General features: G+C 36.6%; 1 protein-coding gene across 1 annotated transcript in view; it reads left to right on the forward strand.

Annotated features, from left to right (window-relative positions):
• Nucleotides 1-20,525, forward strand: part of LOC108496037 (uncharacterized protein C8orf34 homolog) — a 93,980-nt gene that overhangs the window by 43,751 nt on the left and 29,704 nt on the right. Inside the window, exon 3 of the mRNA XM_017812390.1 lies at nt 15,524-15,609. Coding sequence (XP_017667879.1) covers nt 15,524-15,609 — 86 coding nt within the window. The remainder of the gene's footprint in view (nt 1-15,523; nt 15,610-20,525) is intronic.

The raw sequence follows: 20,525 nt of genomic DNA on the forward strand, positions 1-20,525 counted from the left end.
AAAAAAAAAAAATCCACTGCGCAGGCTCGAAGGGTTAATGACCTTTCCCAAATCTTCGCTCGCGAAGACTGGCCATTATTTTTTTAAATGCTTTGCTCTGATTAGTCTTCAGTCAATTTACCTCCTATGACACCTTCATCAGAAGTTTCCTCGCTTCTTTGGGTATGTTGGAGCTTTTCTGAGAGAGATTTATTTAAGCAATTGAAGGAGTTCTTCAGTACTAGCTTTAATTTATTTGGCTTAATATTTTGTATCTCACTTTGAAAGGACAAATGTCTTATTGAAGTTTCGCACTACTTCTTCATTAAAATAGTGTGTAAGTTTTAGACTCTTCTGCTACTAGGATTACATTTTCTTGCCCTAGATCATTAGAACTTCTTAATTATTTGAGAATTAGAGTGAACAGGTCTATGACTATGTATAGGCTGCCTTAGCCTGAGAGGAGTGCTGGTTTCATTTTGAAACCACCTGCGGTATGGTACAGTGCAGCTATATGTGTCATATTTTTTGTGGCTTCTATAGCTTCCTACAGTGAGACCACAGTGAGTTGTGAGAAGAATGCACTGAACCAGCTGTTTACCCCATGCTGAGATATTTGTGATCAGATTTCATTTAGCTCCAGTTTATCTTCTTCTCTTTGTACGACTCAAATATGTGAGAAAATAAGGACCCAGATTCTAGAATGTAATAATAGGAGGACAATACGAGCAGCTTCTGGTTCCCTATTTCTCTGTCAAAACAACCTTATTCCTTTGCTAGTAACTGGCATTTAGTTCAAGCTGGTACTAAATGTCCTGTGTAGCTAGCTGGTTTTCTCTGGCTGTCACTAGGCTGTTAGTCTGCGCAGTAATAGTTCTTCCCTTGGAATTCCCATATTCTATTTCTGAAGCAGTGTTTAACACAGTATCAGAGGGACATCTTAAAAAAAAAAGAATGCCAAATGGAAGTGACTATAATTAGAGATAAAAATCTACTTTGTTACAACGCAAATTAAATCCAGTTTATATTGTGGGGGAAACCTGCAATGGTGTTGAGGCGCTGCATTTGAGAAAACATTCTCCCTTACCTTAAGTCTCTTAGACTTGTTCACGAATTATAAGAAATGAGACTGGAGATAATTAGAACTAAAATAAACCCCCCAAACTTGTAATTATTATTTTTTTTTTAGAAACTGGTATATAACTTTCAGTGCTGATGATTTCACCAATCATCTTCAAATAATAAATAGATAGATAGTTGTGACTGATCAAGTCAGTAATTTTAAAAAAAGGTGTAGTTCTCCATGCAGACATCTAGGAGATAAAGATAGATGATTCTTTCAAGCTATCACACCAAATTGGTTTTTACAGCTTGTGATTTAAAAAACTAAAAAAAGTCCCCCCCCAAAACAACCAACCAAAAAAAATCCAACCCCACAAAAAACCCCAAACCAAACCAAAAACCTAAACAACAAACAGAGAGAAGGAGAAATAAAAGGAGGGGTTAATTCTGCTGGAGTATAAATTGGTTTGTAGTCTGGCATATAGCTGTAAGAAACAGAGAGCTTACTGTTTTCTGTATAGATGTTTCACACACGATGAGCGAAATGCAGATGGATAACAGCTTTAAGAGGTTTTTCAAATGGGGAAGTAGCTACAGAACAATGTTATTCCCATAGCTGTTCTTGGACTACAGGGCAAGTTAAGCAGCATATTAAGTCATCTAAATAAAGGGGTGACATCATTCACAAGGTGGAACAAAGCAAGGTTTATAGATACAGAAAAAAGACTACTAAAGAAACTCCCTGGAAAGTTTGTGTCTTTCTATTTAGTTGGAAAATTAGCCAAGACACTTTTAGTACAACTGATCTGGATTTAGATTATTTGAGGAAAATTATTATAATTATAATTCCTTCATCAAAGAGCACAACTGGTTTGACTGACTTACAGAATAGACTGACTCATTATAACATGTTTTTGTGAATCCCTTCTCACATACAGGCAAAACAAATTAATTTCAGGTTTGGCTGATGAATCAGAAGACACAATCACAGATTAGCAAAACTCATAGAGATTTAAATGACAATTTGTAAAAGCAAAATGACACTTCCATATTTTCTCATATGTATTTTGACTTGCACTTGAGTGATTTGCAAGAATTTAATTGACCACAAGGTAAAAGATAATATTAATGTACTATTGAATGAATTATAGAGGTTTTTCTTTTCTTCTTTTTTTTTAAGGACCACCCATTAGCCTTGTATGCCCACTGCCATGCTCAAAAGTTAAATCTTGTTCTTGTGGAGTCTTGCCAATGCATTCCTGAAAGTAAGAAGCTTTTTGTTTTTAATAGCGCAAGGGCTGCATTCATTCTTTTTAACATCAATAGAATACAAAAAAGGGGTTGCATGTGATTAAAAAAGAAATGGGATTATAGAAAACATACTGTGCCACAAGCTTGAAGGCTTCTGAACAAGAATGTTGGGAAGGAGCGCTAGTCGCATACAAATGTAGGTTTGAGATGCAATGTTTTAGTTAATAATGTAAGATTAGCTAGAGCAAAAGCACAATGAAGTAAGGAACTAGAGGAATCAAATATATAGGTATAAACAAACAGAATGCACCTGTACATTAAAAAGTAAAAGTGGTTTTTCTTCCTGTCACCTCTGGGATGTGGAATACAGTTCAAGTGTAGCAACTGGTATGCTTGAGCTGTTGCTGTAGAATAAATGAGATGCTCTGTGCATGCTACCATTACAGATGTTTTTGGAAAACTTAGTTTGGAAAAAGTACTTAAAAATTCTCATGTTAGTTTGCCTTGCTCATGAAATCTTCATTGTTACCCTGCTCATCATCTATGACTCTGACTCCTTTAAGGTATCTTGTCCTCCAAACAGTCTTCAAGTTAACTTGTTTATTTAACTAGACCAGTTAACTTTTCTTTTGCCATCTGGATTTTTTTAATATTTTAGTAAGTTTAGTTTTCTACGATGTAGTCTCCACTATGTCCATGCATACTTGGGACATAATCATACAAACTACGTGGTGCTATGTGAAATTTAAGAATAACATGTTGGTGATCTCCATGACATAGAGGCATGGCAACCATGAATGTGTACAGGAGGAGACAAAAGAATTGAAGGATCCAGCTATAATTTGTCATAAATTTCAGAATAATGGTGGAAAGAATAGAACCGTTGTCTGAATTGGCCATCACATATCTCTAGAAAAGAACAGGAATTAATTGATTGATTGGAGAATTCTCCAGTGTTAACCTAGTTTCAACCATTTTGTAGTACTAGAGTTTGTATGGAGGTGCTTTATCTGCGTATCACAAAGCTCTAACAATACTTATGAGACTTGAGGTCATAAAGAAGCATTTGGTGAAAAATATCATAACGAGCTAAGCAGAAAATAGTCTGAACCTTGACAAGTGAATCTAGTTTAACTATCAAAAGCAGAAAAGCTGATGTCTGTAAATAGACAAAAAAGTGCAATTAACAAGCCACTTTATGAACTATCCACAGACAACACTTTTGCCTGAAACTTCAGGCAAAAAAGAAAAAAATTAATGAGATTTATTACTCCTATGAGGAAGATCATAAATACTGACTAAAAACTACATTTAAAAAGGAGATAAAGATCATGGGCTCCTGGAATACTTCTTCAAGTAAAGGAAGGAAGCCTACTGAGCTTCCTCATCTTCCACTGTGCACTAGATCCTTATTGTTTATAACTGGTTTGCTCTCATTGTCATTGTGTTCCCTGAACAGAGACCATTGGGATGGCTGACTTGTCTCTTGAAATGAAATGGAATCTCCTATCTTGTCCAGGCATATAATCCCAAAATAACTCCAGAACTGGGGATGGGAAGGTGTCAGGGAGTGGGTACTGTGCCATGCAACATTGGGATAGAGTCTGATCAGGTAGGCATTCCTCTATAGGTGCCCTAGATCTTGGAAGAAGGAAGGATGTAGAGTTTGCTGCTGGTGCGGTTTTTGGCAGGTGGTCTAGGTTTATGTTCCACCAGATTAGACCATGCCATCATGGTGGATACTTTTGGTCTGTTTTCAGAAGACTGCTGCTGTTCAAGTCTGAGTGTAAAGTCTTCTTTCCCAGACTGAGCCATTTTGGTGTGAGTCACCTTAAAGGGAGTAGTGCCTTGAAAATCCATGCGGAACTTAATGACATTGAAACTCTGTGAACTGTTTTCCCCTTATCCTGACCATGTGTAACAGTGTATGCTGTCTGAGTAAGATGATAAAAGGCATTGAAATCTAACAGGAAAATTTCTGCATGTGCAAATATTCCTTACATGAATTGTCAAAATTGCTCATTGATAGCATCTGCAGATGCCAATTTAAAGGTGTTTCAGATATGTTTGCACATACTGTAATCATCGCTTTAACTGCAGTTTTTTAGAAGTGGTGGAATTAGATAGAAGAGAACCTGCTCACTGTGAATATAAAACAACTCCCTGTTCTCCTTTATAAACTTTAATTCCCTTCCTAATTTAATGTTTTGTGGGGAGTAACCTACAAATGGTGGATCTTGGAATGCATATGACTAGGAACTGGGACTTGAGAAGAATAAATTGTAATTTCAAAATCATGATATAACATGATATGTTTATTTGGAAAACCTAGCATTACGTTTCCTCTTTAGACCTGACCCTTGGTTTTGATTCCTATTTCTCCTCGCTTTCTTTGCTACTCCCCAAAGGTCTTGTAAATGAATGCATAGTGAGTATTCTGTCAGAGCACCCCATTTTTCGTGATACCTTTATTTTGCATGGTAAGTTTTAGGTAAAATTATCCTTTTTGTACATTTAAATGGGTTTTGATTTATCTGGAGTGCAGCCTTTTACGCAGAAATGTAACAAAGAACCCCTTAGCATTTGTATTTTTCTTATTTGTGGGTTTAATAAAAGTTTTAATCTTCCTCCACATGTAAATACCTTTGAAATATGTCAGCTTTTAAAAGAAACAGCTAATTTTTGTCTAATCATGCAGCGGAAGGGTGGGAGATGATGTTGTGTCAATTTATATTTCTGATCGATCAATAATATAGAGATGCGTGAGAAGGAATAACCTCTCAAGTCCTCCATACAATCCCTGGTTTGGCCCTGTACACTGTTTTATAATACTGGGGAATGGATACAGGTATATGTGTGGTTTGGTACATGTATTTGCATAAAGAATAGTCTTTGTATGTCTGCCCAGTTGTGGTAAGGCCAGCTTAGTGACTCAGTTTCTGGCAGAAACTTCTGGTTTGTTAATTTTCCTGAAATCTGGGAACAAATTACTTAAAAGTACCAGGGGAAAAAAGTGTTTCCAAAGTGAAGTGGTCAGTACAAAATGAATGTTGGGGGAAAAATTCTGTGATTGAGGTTCATGTACAGACTCTGAGGAAGTTTATATCTTCAAATCTCGCCAAACATTTTGAATATATACTTTTTTTTTTTTCTTTCCTCTTATGCATTTCATATTACATTTCTGTCTGTGTACTATTTCTAAGTGTATTCTAAGGCTATTCTTACAGAGGAGAAAATACTAAATATTCCAGATGACTTGTCTCACTATTTTACATTCTTTTTCCTTTATTATTTTTTTTTTGTAACCTTAGTTTTATTGGACCTCTTGTTGCAAAGAGCTGAAGTTTCCTCATGGTTGTTTGCTAGCTTCACAGACTCTGTCCTAAACCAAGTGTTTTATTTGCATATTTTTCCCCTCTAAGAGTGGCAAACAAGTAAATTAGACTCCACATGGTAGTGCTTTATAACATTTAAAAATCTCCTTTCACTTTGTAAAATTGTGAAGAAAACCCATATTTTTCCTTGGGATACTTAGAACTATTTATAAGGTGGAAAACCAAGAAGAATTACAGGAAAAGAAAAAGCTGTGGAAAAAAACCCCCAGAAGTTTTCATTTAGTTTTTTCAATTAGTTGAATTTGTGCAGTGATTAATTTGCCACATTTGGTGCATAAATAACCACAATAATGTCTTAATATTCTTAATTGTGTGTTAAATACAGCTAAAATAAACCACTTTATCTTTCCTTTCCTGGAGTGGTGTACCACTTTGGCATCTTGTTCTTTTAAAGAGAGGGAAACACTGAAGAAGAAAATAATTAAGGAAATGTTTTTAGTGGTGCTTGTGGTTATCAGAGATCATAAAACCATTTTTAAGATTTGATAGGCTGACTTGATGAGTTGTCAGAGTAATGCACTGGCTTGCCTTTACTTTCAGTGACTTGTGTTTCATTAGAACATCTCGCTATATGCAAAATAGAGAATATCTGTGTGATTTCAAATTATTTTTTGAGTTCATGGATCTAAGTTTGACCTCTGAAACTCACAACATGTTATCATTTTTAGTCCCAAACTGCAATTAGTTTTATGGCAAACTCACAATGAATGTGTGTTTTGGAAGACTGGCCAAGGTCTTTTTATTTCCAAAATTTTTACTGTGTCTTGGGAGGGGAACAGTTTAAGACACAAGATCTTTATGAAATGCTTAGACAGAAATCCCAACAAGATCAGACTTCTTTCCTCCCTCTTTTTTACCTGAATTTCCCACTTGGTAAACCCCCCAGCAGTAATTTCCGACCTATCAGAAGTTCCACAAAATGCTGTAATAATAAAAATATCATCCATTATCAAAAACTATGTAAGCTGTGAAGAAACCGATATTTTCAGATGAAGCATTTCTCTCTGAGTTTGATTTAACAGGTATTTTATTTCCTTAAGGACTGCATGAGTGGAGTAGACTTCTTGCTTTTGACGTAACTGTCAATCACCATAAGAGAAATGGAAGACTTCCATTTGTTTGGAGAAAGATAAGTGTTGACATGTTAGTGAAAATAGACTTAGAATTGAAACATATGCACTAGATACATAGAATTTACAAGTGAATTGCATCTTATTCATACATCCTAACGTATTGTTCTCATGATAGGTCTGTTTTTGGAAACATGGCACTTAGTGCACCGAGTTAATCTGGAGATAGTCCTACTCTACTGACAGGGAATTAGTAGCTAGTTTTGATTGAAGGAAGAATGCAGTATAAGATGCTGAATGCAGTATAAGATGCTGTGAATTAATGATGTGTTACTAGAACATCTTTTGTAAGAACTATTGTTCAACAGTACCTAATTTTTTCATTTCATGCTGGTTATAAAAAGAGAGAACTGGTTTGAGGAGGTTAGTAAACTTGTGAACACTTAGAAATGGTCTGGATAGCAGTTTAATATAGCTCTTAAAGACACAAATGCACACTCACACACAAAACTCTTTCACAAGTCCTGCAAAAAATGGTTCACAGGAGAAGAAAGAGTGTTAAGTCTGAAAAGACTGACAAAGACTGTAATTTTTCTCCTGTGAGATAATGGTTTGAAGTGAGCAGCAGATAAAAGATTGCCATAAGAATGGCTTAATTCCCCACCTTGTAAAAGGATTAGATAATTCAGTCTCTTTATGGATTCCTTACTCAGGGAAATATATTTCCACTTTTGGTTCTCCTCAGAAATAGTTGCAGATTGTACTTATTTAAATGCACAAAGACCTGCATTCAGACATTTTGAAAAGGCAAACAGCACACAGAAAAGTTTATTTTCCATGCTGTGTTCATGTGTAAGTTTTGCTCAGCAAGTGGATATTCTAGTATTACCAGATGAAAACATTGGGGCTGTGCATTACCTATGGAAGACATGGAAACTCTCCAGAAAAATCTTCAAAAGTGGCTGGAAAATAATGCTTTTAATTTGCAGAAAAAGAATGGACTTCAACCAAAATCTGTTTTTTACTACTGTTTTTATGAATTTTCAAATAATTTGCTGTGTTCTAGTGTGTAAGCACTGAGAAATAGTGTCCTTAAGTGAATACAAAAGCAAGAAACTGGCTGCAATTTGAATGGCATCAGTGAAAATGAAGTTATTTTAGATTAAGTGTATCTTAAATCAGGGTGAAACTCAAAGAATACAAATGCTGTATATCTTATATAAATAGAATTGATGGGAGGAACAACATACTCCTGCCTGATAGCTTTACATCTTTTCTTTGAAGTGGCTTAAAAGGAATTATAAATCTCTATTGGGAGGCATGCTAATTATGTAATTAAGCTTATATTCCTACCTTTTATTCAAAAATTGTTTTAAATATTTGTATTTATTCATGTGGTCTTATAGTTTAATTTTGGTAATGTCTGCCTTACTAGATAATGTTCTGCAGGATAATTCAATAGTTCTCATGCTTCATTTCTCTTCAATGCAGATGCTTCCTGTATGTTAGTCTGTGGTGAAAACAGAAGCTATGACACTGATTTCTTAATATAACAAGGCAACAATGCAGAGCTTTCTCATTATTGCTTCAGACTTCAGAGGTGGCAGCCACTCTTATTGCTCACCAAATTCATAATCCTCTGTTAGAGGATCCTCTTCCCATACATCTAAGACATTTTTCTTTTATAGTTCTAAAAATAGTTCTATGATCTAAAAATCATATATACTTATTTTAAAATCTAGTCATCATGAGGAAGGTAGAGTATGTAGCTAAAGCTGATGAAGAGTTTTACCAGATAAAGAGTACTTTTGCTTATATATTGTTCAATAATATTTATTTAATATAATTTTACCATTATATTGACATCCTTTTGTCTCTGTACCTGTGAATACACTAAGAATTTTGCTGGCACGGTTTTAATATTTTTATATTTGTAAAAGGCATTAGTTAAACAAATGAAATAGGTCAGAAATTCCTGGCTTTATATTTGAGTGCTGAAAAAGCTTTGGATTTTACACCAATATAAAAGTGCAGAACTTGTGGAGACAGTCGGTCAAGGTACATGAGATCAGAATTTGGATCAGTATGTTTGGGAACAATGAATTAAGTAAACTCACCATATTATAGGCAAGTCAGAACAAATGATTATGAAGTACTCTTACTGGTGTTGAGGTTGCTAGGGAAAGGTGCAAGAAAACATTCAATGTGACCTAAAAGCATCTGGGCCCTTTCAGAACTTTTGTTTTCTGATCTCTGTTGCTATAACTTCCCTGGAGTTATGTATTTGTCATAGTGAAATTATAATTCAGTATTATAGTGCTGTCAGAGAGAGATGTTAGATGTAGATGTAATGTTTTAAATTACAGAAAAGGAAGCAGATGATTTGAAAGGAGAAAAAAAAAAGGGAAGTTCAATAAGTCAAATTTATTCTTCTCCTCATCTCTCAATGAAATTCTCTTTGGCTGCCAAAGAAACATCATCATGTTATATGTATAATAAGTTTCTTTTGTTAATAAGTTCATGATGTTCCTTAAATCTTACAAAATATATATTACAGGTTTTGATCCAAATTAATAACTACTTCATAAAGAAACTAACTATAAATCACTGAAGTACTTGTTAGGATTTTTTCAAGAGCATAGTTAGCTTACTTTGAAATAATTTAAGCAGAACAAGTGATTCAACAAATCAAAATTTCCTTATTTAAGATTCTAGTACAAACATGACACTACTTCTGTTTTTCAGAGAACTTTTCTTCTTGTAGCCTTAAAAATGTATGTCGATCTTGCCTGATCATGAAAACAACTTCTGTTTTTGCTGAAAGATTTAAGGATTCTTTACCAAACTTTCCCCTACTTCTCACCATACTTGGCTAAAAGAAGTCAACTGAGTCTTCAGCAATGCAGATCAGGAATTTTCCAATTAAATGCATGTTCTTCAGGAATAATGTTTCACAGAAACCAAAATGTTTTCAAGTGTTTATTGAGATTCAACGAGATTTAGCTGACACAGGGCAGAGCAGAGAGAATGGCTGGAGCTGCAGTGCTCAGACAGGTAATATCTCCCTTCCTTCTAGGAGAGTGCCCTTTACTGTCTTGGAGCCCCAGTGGAATTTTTCTTTATTACTGAAAAGTCAGCAGAAGCATTTTTATTGTCTTGAAATTGGGGGTTTTCAGGGTTTCTTCTTAAGTGGAATATCAGAGTTTCTATTTTTCACCTCTGGGGAATATCAGAATTTGAGCACATTTAGCCAGCTTTAGTTTGCTATTTCTAAAAATAAAAAGAAGTGCTTAGTCACGTACTGGAATTTGAAGGCCAGCCAAGTGCACAGTAATTATATAACTCTTGCCCGCAGTTGTTTATTTCTGCTTAAAGGAGATTTTGTCTAAAAATGATAACCCTTCTGCTGGCTCGTTTTTGGAAGGAGTAGAATAGAATTTTGGTTATTTAAGTGACATATTTCTGGAAAACTGAGTCAGAATAGCATTAACCTGAATATAATCTAAATTCCTCTGTCTGTAAGTGACAATCACTCTCTTCTGAATTTGATATGACAAAGAAATTTCCTTAAGTACAACCTCTACTATACAGTAGCAGAAGACAATTAATAATGCACATACTTTAAAAGTCCATTTTGCTCCAGAGTAAATATTTCTACAAATTTCAAATCTGAAAATGCATGCCAACTTTAAATTGTGGAGAAAAAGCACACAATTCTGATTCAGCTTTCTAACCCATTCCCTGTTATTTTTCCCCCAAGATATAGTTTAATTCCAGTGTCATATTGTCTAGGAATTCCGCAGCTGTATGAGGGCTACTGTATTGTTTTAAGAATGGTACAAGTGGAGAAATCACACCTACTCATGCTTTCCTCTCTCCTTCCACCCCCACTATCCCCACACTTCATTAGGTACCCATTATAATTAGTTCGTTTAGGATGCTATTAGATGGATTTTGGATTCATGTAAGGAATTGTTTTGTAGGATCATCTTACCTCTTTCTTTTTAGTTTCTAAGTGGAGTCATCAATTTGTCAACTTTCTAAAGCAGCAATTACCATAATATCAAGAAGCTGTCCTTTTAATAGCTCATTGGATATTGATAGGTATCAGAGAGCTTTGAAAAGAAGACCATTAGTTCTGTCACACAAAAAGAATGGGGAAGTACAAAGATATGCCATGTAACTGATTACAGTATAGAAGAGCAGTGAATTCAACTGGATTGTGGATATTGATTGTCAACATTTATTTTCTTTTCAAATAGGTCAAGCATTTTTTCATCTGGCAAAATAGGTGACTCCTACTGAAATATCAAATTGCAGTATACTCACCTTGATGTCCAACAGCCTGTGTTTTAAGAAACATAAACAGCCTAAAATTATTGAATTCAGCAATGTGCTTAACATGAAAAAAAATCTTATCATTTGAATCTTGAGTCTGTTTTTTCTATTTGCTGTTGTCTTGCCCTTGTGAGACAGTATAGGATTTTATTATGCTGTGACTCATTCAAGGAATGTAGAAGTAGTATTGTCCTCTTTTTGCATATTCTTATGGTATCATGGATGAAGCAGCACAGTGCCTCCTCAGCAGGTTTGCTGATGACACAAAGCTGGGAGGAGTGGCCGATAGCCGAGAGGGATGTGCAGCCCTTCAGAAGGACCTTGGCAGGGTGGAGAGGTGGGCAGAGAGGAACAGTCTGAAATTCAACAAAGGAAGGAATAACCCCATGCAGCTCTACAGGTTGGTGGCTGACCTGCTGTAAAGCAGCTTTGCAGAGAAGGACCTGGGTCTCCTGGTGGACAGCAAGCTGTCCATGAGCCAACAGTGTGCCCCTGTGGCCAAGAAGGCCAATGATATTCTGGGGTGTATTAGGAAGAGCATTGGCAGCAGGTCAAGGGAAGTGATCCTGCCCTTCTACTCAGCCCTGGTGAAGCGACGTCTGGAGTGCTGTGTTCAGTTCTGGGCTCCTCAGTACTAGAGAGTCTTGGAGCTCCTAGACCAGGTCCAGTGGAGGGCTACAAAGATGATTCAGGCACTGGAACATCTCTCTTATGAGGAAAGGCTGAGGGAGCTGGGCCTGTTCAGTCTCAAGAAGAGATGACTGAGAGGTGAATCTCATCAATGTAATACAAGTGTCTGAAGGGATGGTGTCAGGAGGATGGAGCCGGGGCTCTTCCTGGTGATGCCAAGCAATAGCACAAGAGGTGACAGGCAGAAACTGTGGCACAGGAAGTTCCACCTGAATATGAAGAACTTTTTTACTGTGCACTGGAACAGTTTGCCTAGAGAGGTTTTGGATTCTCCTGCACTGGAGATATTCAAGAACCATTTAGACACAATTCTGTGCAATGTGCTTTGGGATGACCCTGCTTGAGCAGAGAGGTTGGGGTCCCTTCCTACTTGATGCATTCTGTGAATCTGTGAATCATATTCTAAATCATACTGGGGGTGTGACTGTGATTCATGCACCCACAAGCTTGTTTGTAATGATAGACCTGGTATAATGCTGCCACACCAATCCTGTAGAGTTTATTTAGAATGTCTTTGGTCCTGAAGTCCTTCACAGTTTTCTTGGAACAAGTCCTATGGAATGCTTTTTGCGGTCAAAGAAAATTGAAATATTTACCTGGAGGCTGTTTGTCTTTGTAGCTCTTAAACCTCCAACATGCAGCTGGTTAATGTAACTGAAACAATGGCCTCTGAGCAGGAGATCACACTAGAAACAGAATGTGTATGGAAAAAAATGTTGGCTACCAGGTATCAAGTTTTGACTCCCATTAAAACAGTCAGTAGCTGAAATATGTTTTGGTTAATAGCTGAAGTAGTTAATGAAGTGTTAGTAAGATAGTAGTTTTTAGGTAACTCTTCTAGACCTATGCTTCTTTCTAATCTATGCTTCACTCTCCTTAAGATTTTTTAAGTGCTTTTGTTTTACTGTGGCGGTATCTTATGAATAATATTACTATTGAAGAAGAAATTGGAATCATCCAAGTAACAGAATTCTTTTGGCAAGAAATAGTGTTTGTGACTTTTTTGTTGCTTGAGTCACATGAGAATCTGTTCTAATATGAATCTATATGTAAGAAATACATAAATAAGTTGAAAATTGAATTTGAAAATGAGGTCCAGATATGTCCCACATTTAATTCACCCATCCATTCAGTACCCCAGCCATTTCCTTCTGCAAAGGGAAATAATATGAAATAGATTTTCTGAATACATTGAAAAGATTGCATGTTCTTCATGAGGCAGTGGACCACTTAAATTTGTGTAAATTTTAAAATAAGATGAGGATAATTTCAGTTGTTCATGTGTGGTTTGGATTTATGGAAGCTCAGAATGGGAGCATATTGTAAAATCTTGAAAATTCTGATGGGATAACAGAAGCAGCTCCTACTTCTAGAGGTGGTTTTTGTAGGAATGCAATATAAACAGAGAAGGTTGGAGTAATTTTCATTTTCATTAAGCATAAGTAAACTACCAACATGGCTGCAGAGAAGAGTACCTCACTTCTGGTTCCCGCAATTCTGTGCATATCCTTATAAGCTTGAATATGTTCTTGTAGTAAACGTGGATGTATGTAATGAAGGAGGACAGGCAAATTTTATTGCAAAGGAAAGTTATGTGATTTTTGAAATCATCCTTTTTTTGCATAGTTATTTCATTTGCAATTTGTTTTCTCACTATTTGAATATCTTTATGATAATCATACAAAGTTATTTGCTTCTGTTTGACTGTCATCTTTAGAAGAGCCTGTTTGACAAGGTAGCCTTTTAAAGAATTGGCAACTATAGCATTAGAAGCCAGGTATACAACTATAAAGGATTCATAGAAGTAATTTTCAAAATTATGTTTACAGCTTCTAAATTCTGTAGTTTGTTGCCTTGAGGAGTTTTGTGTTCTATGGAACTACCTCCTTAGGTAAGAAACATTATGAATTTACATTGAGCTTTCCATCATAAATAAACCACTGTAGGGGTAATATAAAGATATAAAGTAATTGAGGGTTGGGGGGAAATCATTTTGAGAAGTATGAACAAATGACTTAAGGTCCAAATATATTAGATAACTGTGAGAGTCATAAAATACAAAATTCAGATAGGGCAGATATGGGGGTTCTGCTTGGCTTCAAAGGTTAATTCAAAGCTTAGTGTAAAGCAGCTGCAGCAAGTAAGAATGTAGAGTGAAAAGAACATTTTTTTTTAAGCGATAAGTTATTTCTTTCCCCAAGGTTTTACTTCAATACATTTTTATGATTCCTGGGCTTTGCAAAATTGAATTGCATTTTTCATATTCTTTTCATGTCTAAATAAATCCAAGGTAAGATAACCCTTATGTAAATGGCGGTTATATTGTATTAAGAGCTACAAGCCATTTCTTCAGAGCAGAATCTGTACTCAGGATTCATAAGAGCCTGTAGAAGGATGATGGGACTCTTGGGATGGTCATTTAAAAGAACAGATACAAGCATTATTTTTGTAAATTGCTATCAAGGCATTACAGTTAGGTGGTGCAGGAGGAAAGCCTAAAGTTGAAGTCTGCCATAACTACTGTATTTTCTTTTTAAAAATTAAAAAAGGAAGAGGAAATATTCTTGCATGCATTTCCCTTTGGTGGGTTAACCTTGGCTAAGAACCAGCTCTCTACCTAGCCAGTAGGATGACAGGAGAAAATAAGAAGTAAAAGCTTGTGAGTTAAAATAAAGACAGGGAAATTGCCTACCAGTTACTGTCCTGGGTGAAACAGACTTAACTTGGGGAAAATTAGTTTAATTTATTGGCAATTAAAATAGTTTGGAGTAGTAAAAAACTAAAAGACAGACTTTAAAACCACACCTTTCCTCCTCCTTTTCCTGGGCCCAGCCTCACTCCTTCACTCCAGACTCCTCTCCCCACCCCCTGAGCAGTGCAGGGGAGACAGGAAATGTGAGGTTGTGGTCAGTCCATTTTGGATCCTCTCTGTCCTTTCTTCCTCATCACTCTTTTCACCTGCTCCAGCGTGGGCTCTTCCCACTGGCTGCAGTCCTTCAGTAAAAAAACCTGCTGTATTGTGGGTTTTCCATGGGCCACAGTCCCTCCAGGGCATATTCCCCTGCCCTGGTGTGGGTCCTCCACAGGCTGCAGTGGATATTGGCTCTCATATGCATCTCACCATGGGCGGCAGGGGAGTATCTGCTCTGGAGTGTGGACCACCTCCTCCTCTGACCTTTGTGTTCCCTCTGCTGCTCTTTTGCCGGTGTGGCATTGTTTGCTCTTTCTTAGCTCTGTTTTCGCCAAGGTGCCACCCTTTTGACTGAAGGGCTCAGCCATGTCCTGCTGTGGTTCTTTTGGAGCCAGATTGAACCACCTGTGTCTGGTTCTGGACAACCCCGGCCTCTCCTTACCAAGGCCACTCCTGCAGCCCCCCCCCCGCTGCCAACACCTTTACATGGACATCCAGTACAATCCTGTTCAATTAAAATATGTTTTAAGATAGTGAAGGAAGCTTGCAGTTTCATATGCACACGATACCACCAAACCCCTACTTTCGTTAAAAGACTTACAAAAATACATGAGCTAGGATTCAGTTGGCTATGAGTTTCTTGGAGGCTAGTTTTGGTTACTAGACAGTCTGGGATGTCATGAATGAACCATGGGTGTGGGCTTTTCAGCAAAGCTGCCCTTTTAATTAGGACGATGTTGTGAGTACAATATGCAGTCAGGGATAATGGTCTGTCTTATCTAAGCAATATGATTGCAAATGTTTTCATTGCATTTTCCACCATTTAGATTGCAAGGGGATAATTTGGCAGAAGGGCCAGAAGATGTCTCCATGGTATCTCAGGCATCTGAACCAGCAGTGTCAGACTCTGATGGTAAGTCATATAAATATTTGCTGCTCATAAAAAAACCCTCAAACACCAACATCTTGAATTTACGAGTAGAGGTTATGTCTGTAAAAGTTTAAACACTTTCAGAGAGTGTTCCTGGTATTTGAACTCAATCATTTACACTTGAAATCTGTTTGAAGAGCCACTAACGTGATTTTTGTCATGGGCAATTAGCACTCCAGAATAATTCTTGGGCATATTTTGAGAGGTGCCCTGGGCCAGAATTTGTTCTTAGTAGGCAGTCCGTATGTTAGCATACTATTTTGGATGTAAAACAACTTAATAGCATAGACATGGGCTGTTCATTGCCAGTTGGCTTCTATGCCAAAGAATGGTCTTTGAAATATTTAGTATAATACCACACATGCACCCACATGACTCAATACACAGCAAAAATAAAGCATGTATACAGTAGTTCTGAAGAACGTTTTTTCTCCTCATAGAAACATCCTATGTTGCACTAATCTGCAGTCAGGACACTCAAGCATTTCAATTTCTGCTCAGGATTTGGAACAGAATAACACCTGAAATGCTGGAAAAGGCAATTCCTAAGAGAATTTCCAGAGAATGCCCAGCTTTCCTACAAAAGATAAAGTTAATGAAGGTTATCTTAGCTGTCACTGGAACAGAGAGAGAAAGGCATAGAGGTTTGGACAGAGAATCTGCAAAGATAAATCTTTCAGTCCATTCCCTTACTTGTGGGCAGAACCAACTGAGTCTATGAATTGTAGGGCTTGATTTCAGTATAGTCTCCAGCAGCCACAGACAAGTCAGCTATGTTGATCAATTAACGCAAAAAAATGAAAATCAGAATTAACTTTTTATTTTAGTTATCCTACTGTCTGCTATTTAGTGCTACTATGTGTGCTATTAGGTATTAGGGCAACCTGAGCTTTCACTCATTTCTCTTGGCTGATTTGTAAACCAACCATTAGTCACTAGTATGTCTTTAGAGATAAATTTTTTAAACTGGTTTTGTGAGAATGCGTGGTTTCATGCAGTCACAACATTGACTTTTCCTTTTATCTGCAGTTGATCACTTAAATAAAAAAATAATAGAGGACTCAGAATCTCAAAATATGATGTTCTTAAAATCATCATGGAGATTGTCAGCTAGAGATACTTAGACTGGTGATTTTACTCGAGCCCTCTGAAAGGAAGTCAAAATTCTTCTGTTATGAGAATAATTCCCAGGAAGAGACGTGGTGGTGGCTTGTTAGGGATAGGTAAGGGAATACGCAAGCATGAGATTATCGCGGTAAAATCAAACAGAGGGGTAAGACATATATGTAGGAAAAAGTTCTACAGTTCATGAAATAATTTGTTTTGAACAGATCTCATCCTTCCTTTTTCCTTCCTTTGTATCCTTGTTCTTGAAGTGAAAATATGTCCACTTTGCCGTGGCATCTTCGGAAACTGTAGGCTTCAATAAAATAGTTCAGTAAAATAGTTGGTTGCTAAGAGGCAAAGTCACCAGGATTAAAGAAGATGAAATTGTCAGGAGGTTCTGGATGCCATGTAATATTGAAGCTGAATCTTTCATGGTCACAGGGTTTGGAGCACAAAAGTGCTCTACCTGTTATAACTTGGGCCACTTCATATGTTTCTGAATCCTCTGTAGTCAGTATACCTACAGAGAAGGTGGAAAAGACTTTCACTAAAAAAAACCATCTTCAACAAAATACGGGGTGTAAAAGTATACTTTTACTCCCTGTAGGAGTAGGGAGTAAAATAGGTAGGTGGGGCAATGACATTCATGTTGTTATAAACACATCTATCTGATGTCTGTGAATATACATGAACCTGTTAATCATATAGCTGGAAGACAGCAAAGCCTCTAAGGCAAAAAGACTGAGGTCAACAATAAGGTAATGCCAAATATCTGTCAAGAAGCACTCTCAGAAATGTTCAGCATTTCAAAATGTATGGTTTTGGGTTTTTTCCTAAAATGTTGGCTAGTAATACATTTTGATTTGAAAAAAGACACAGCTGGATTTTGTGAAATAGGCACAGACTAGAAAAAGGCACAGAACTCGGGCAACTGCCCATTCTATCAATCTTCTCTATAAATGCAGCACATTACTTGCTCTCTGTGCATCTGATTTTTATTTCCAATAAATATGTATGAGAAGATGATAAAAGAGACTCCTAAAGATACTATTAAAAAACCCTAAGTAACCAAGGCACTGAATTTTTAGTTATGTCCACTTACAGATGTATTATATGATGAAAAAATGAATAACAGGCTTCACTTACCAGGTTTATTTGAATTTATTTTACTTATCAGTACCAATGACCGTAGTGAGAGAAAACTATGCATTGGGAAGTGCTGATGCAAACCATTTGTTCAAGAGTACGCAGGCAAGGTGCTGATGCACAGCAAAGTTGAGGGTAGCTTTCTTTAGATAATGATCTGTTTCTGGGTTAGTGGGAAATTGTTGTTAGGTCTGGAACATCTGTGGATTTCAGATGAACTAAGTTCAGAAGTAATTGGCAGCACATCTGATCTAACAGCCCTTATAAATGAGCCTCTCTTGAACCAATTCCACTTAATAAAGTCAATGTAGTAGCTTATGTGAAAAGATCATGTGCAGCATCAGACACTATACTGACTCCACTGTCAATCTGGATCTGGTTCTAATTAACCACTGTATTGGCTTCCCTGTAGTGTAATCCTGCAGAACTGGACAGACTTATGTTTGATCTAAGCAGTAAAAATCAGAGGTAGGAACCAGGTCTCAAGATTGAGGAATACAAGACACTTTAAAGCTGCAGTTTCTTTTCACTGTCTTAAACTATACCTCTCAAAAATGTTTCTCTTTTCCATTAGACTTCACAGGTAAAAACAAAGGGAGGAATTTAATAGCTAGGTTCTTGATTTTGATTAGAAGCAGCAGCTTCGGTGACTGCACAGCAAACCCCCCCTGTAGCTGCCAAGCCTGTCAGGTTTATCTCTTGGGTCAGTCCTCCACTGAGCCCTGCTCTTCTCCTGCAGAGGTAGATGGAAAGAATGTCTGAGTCTTCAAAAGATAGACACTATAACAAAATTTATCTAGTAAAATCTATATCTGTCAACCCCCAGTGTGTTTTTCAGGTTGGGGGAATTGTAGAAGCATTGTACTACTGTGTTTCTGTTTTGTTTACTTGGGTTTTTTTAATATATATTTAGAAATAGTATCACTAAAGGATAGTTGTTCATTTACTCTCAATCTCCTGTAAGTACCACAGGACCTGGTTTCACTTGTTTCACATGTTCATTCTCTCTTGCTGAAAAGTACCTTACCCTCTGCATGAAGCCATGATATAAGGCATGAAAAGAGGACATTATTGCAAGTAAAGTTTTTGCAATCTATGCATTCTTGTAGAAAGAAGCCTAAAAGGCAGTGACTTATTAGGGAGTAATCTCTTAATATAGGAAATGAAAAGCATAGCACTTCGAAACCACTCCTCGAATTATCTAAGAAAAGCTGTGTTCGTGACTTTCTTTGCAGTACAGTGTCCAACTCCACATATTTCTGAGGTGTAGAAAAAGCCTTGTTTCTCTTGTGACTCTACCTGGAATAATGTAATTGGACTGAAAATGATAGATTCTATGGTACTGTGTAAATGTGGTATTTCCTATTCTATTGTTCTGTTAAATCTACAGCTCTACAGATTATATTGTGATACCTAATACTTAGTTTACTAAAAAAGTTTTACTAGAGTAAATTTCACATCAGTAGTTCATTCCCGACCGAACAGGAGTCACTGATTTTTATTACTTGCCAGTAGAAATTTGAAAAAACTTAAATGTATAGCTTGTATATAGTTGGCGTTTTTGTTTTGATTTTGATTTGTTGTTGTTGTTTGGGGTTTCTTGGAAGTGGTTTTATGTTTTGTTTTGTTTTTTTTCCTTTAATGCCAATATAGTAGAAAGTTCAAAACAGGCATTAGGATGTAGAGAAATAGTTTGAAATCGGGGATGTTCAATAGGAATATGAACATATGAAACACACATAGAATCATTCCAGATGGAACTGCATGAGCAGGGTAAAAAATCAAGGACACAAATATGTGGGAGCTAGGATTGAGAACTAGGTAATGCAATGGCAAAAACGTGCCATCATCTCCCAGTTTGTGCACAGCTCTCTGACCACAACTTTACATCATCATCACCTCTTCTTCCTTCACCTTTATTTGGTTTTGCAATGAATGTGGTAACCATAGTTGCCATACTTCAGTATAGTTCTGATTTCATAATAAGTATAGTCTGAGATGTTTAACAAATCAGGGTCTGGAAACATGAGGCCCTCCCTGCTGAGTGTCTGCATAACAGTAGAACCTAGGGAAGATCAGAGCATCTTGTTTTCCTGGGCTGCTGATGCAGCATCTAAGTGTCTAGCAGCATCAGGCAAAGAGGGAAACTGCATAGCATGTTACTTAGAAATTCCTTTCTCTGACATACATACATAAAATCTGTTTTGAGTCATTGCATATGCATCAAATAGGTATTCTAGACTTTTCACAAAATCCTGTCATGTTACAAATGTGGCAGTATGGGCAAAAATTATAGCTTGCATGGCTTTTAAATGTTGTCTAAATTGACCAGGACATTTAACTTTAAGGATTTTAACTGTATTCTAATTATTTTAACATGATTAATGAAATCTAATTTTATCAACTTTAATAAAGTTGAAGATCCACTACTCACTTGTGTAAAGGACAAACAGTATTTAGTTTTAAAGTAAAGAACCTACAAAACATCTTGGCAGCTGAAGGAAGCTTGCTTATCACTCTAGTCATGTTAGAGACACTGTTCCATGTTGCATTAAGCTTATAAATTAAAATCAGACATAAAATGAGAAATAAATTAAAATTAATTGAAGAGAACTGAAAAGTAGTGCATTTAAATTTTTGGGCTT

The sequence above is a fragment of the Lepidothrix coronata genome, unplaced genomic scaffold, assembly GCF_001604755.1.
Source record: "Lepidothrix coronata isolate B3197 unplaced genomic scaffold, Lepidothrix_coronata-1.0 Scaffold36, whole genome shotgun sequence".
NCBI lineage: Eukaryota > Metazoa > Chordata > Aves > Passeriformes > Pipridae > Lepidothrix > Lepidothrix coronata.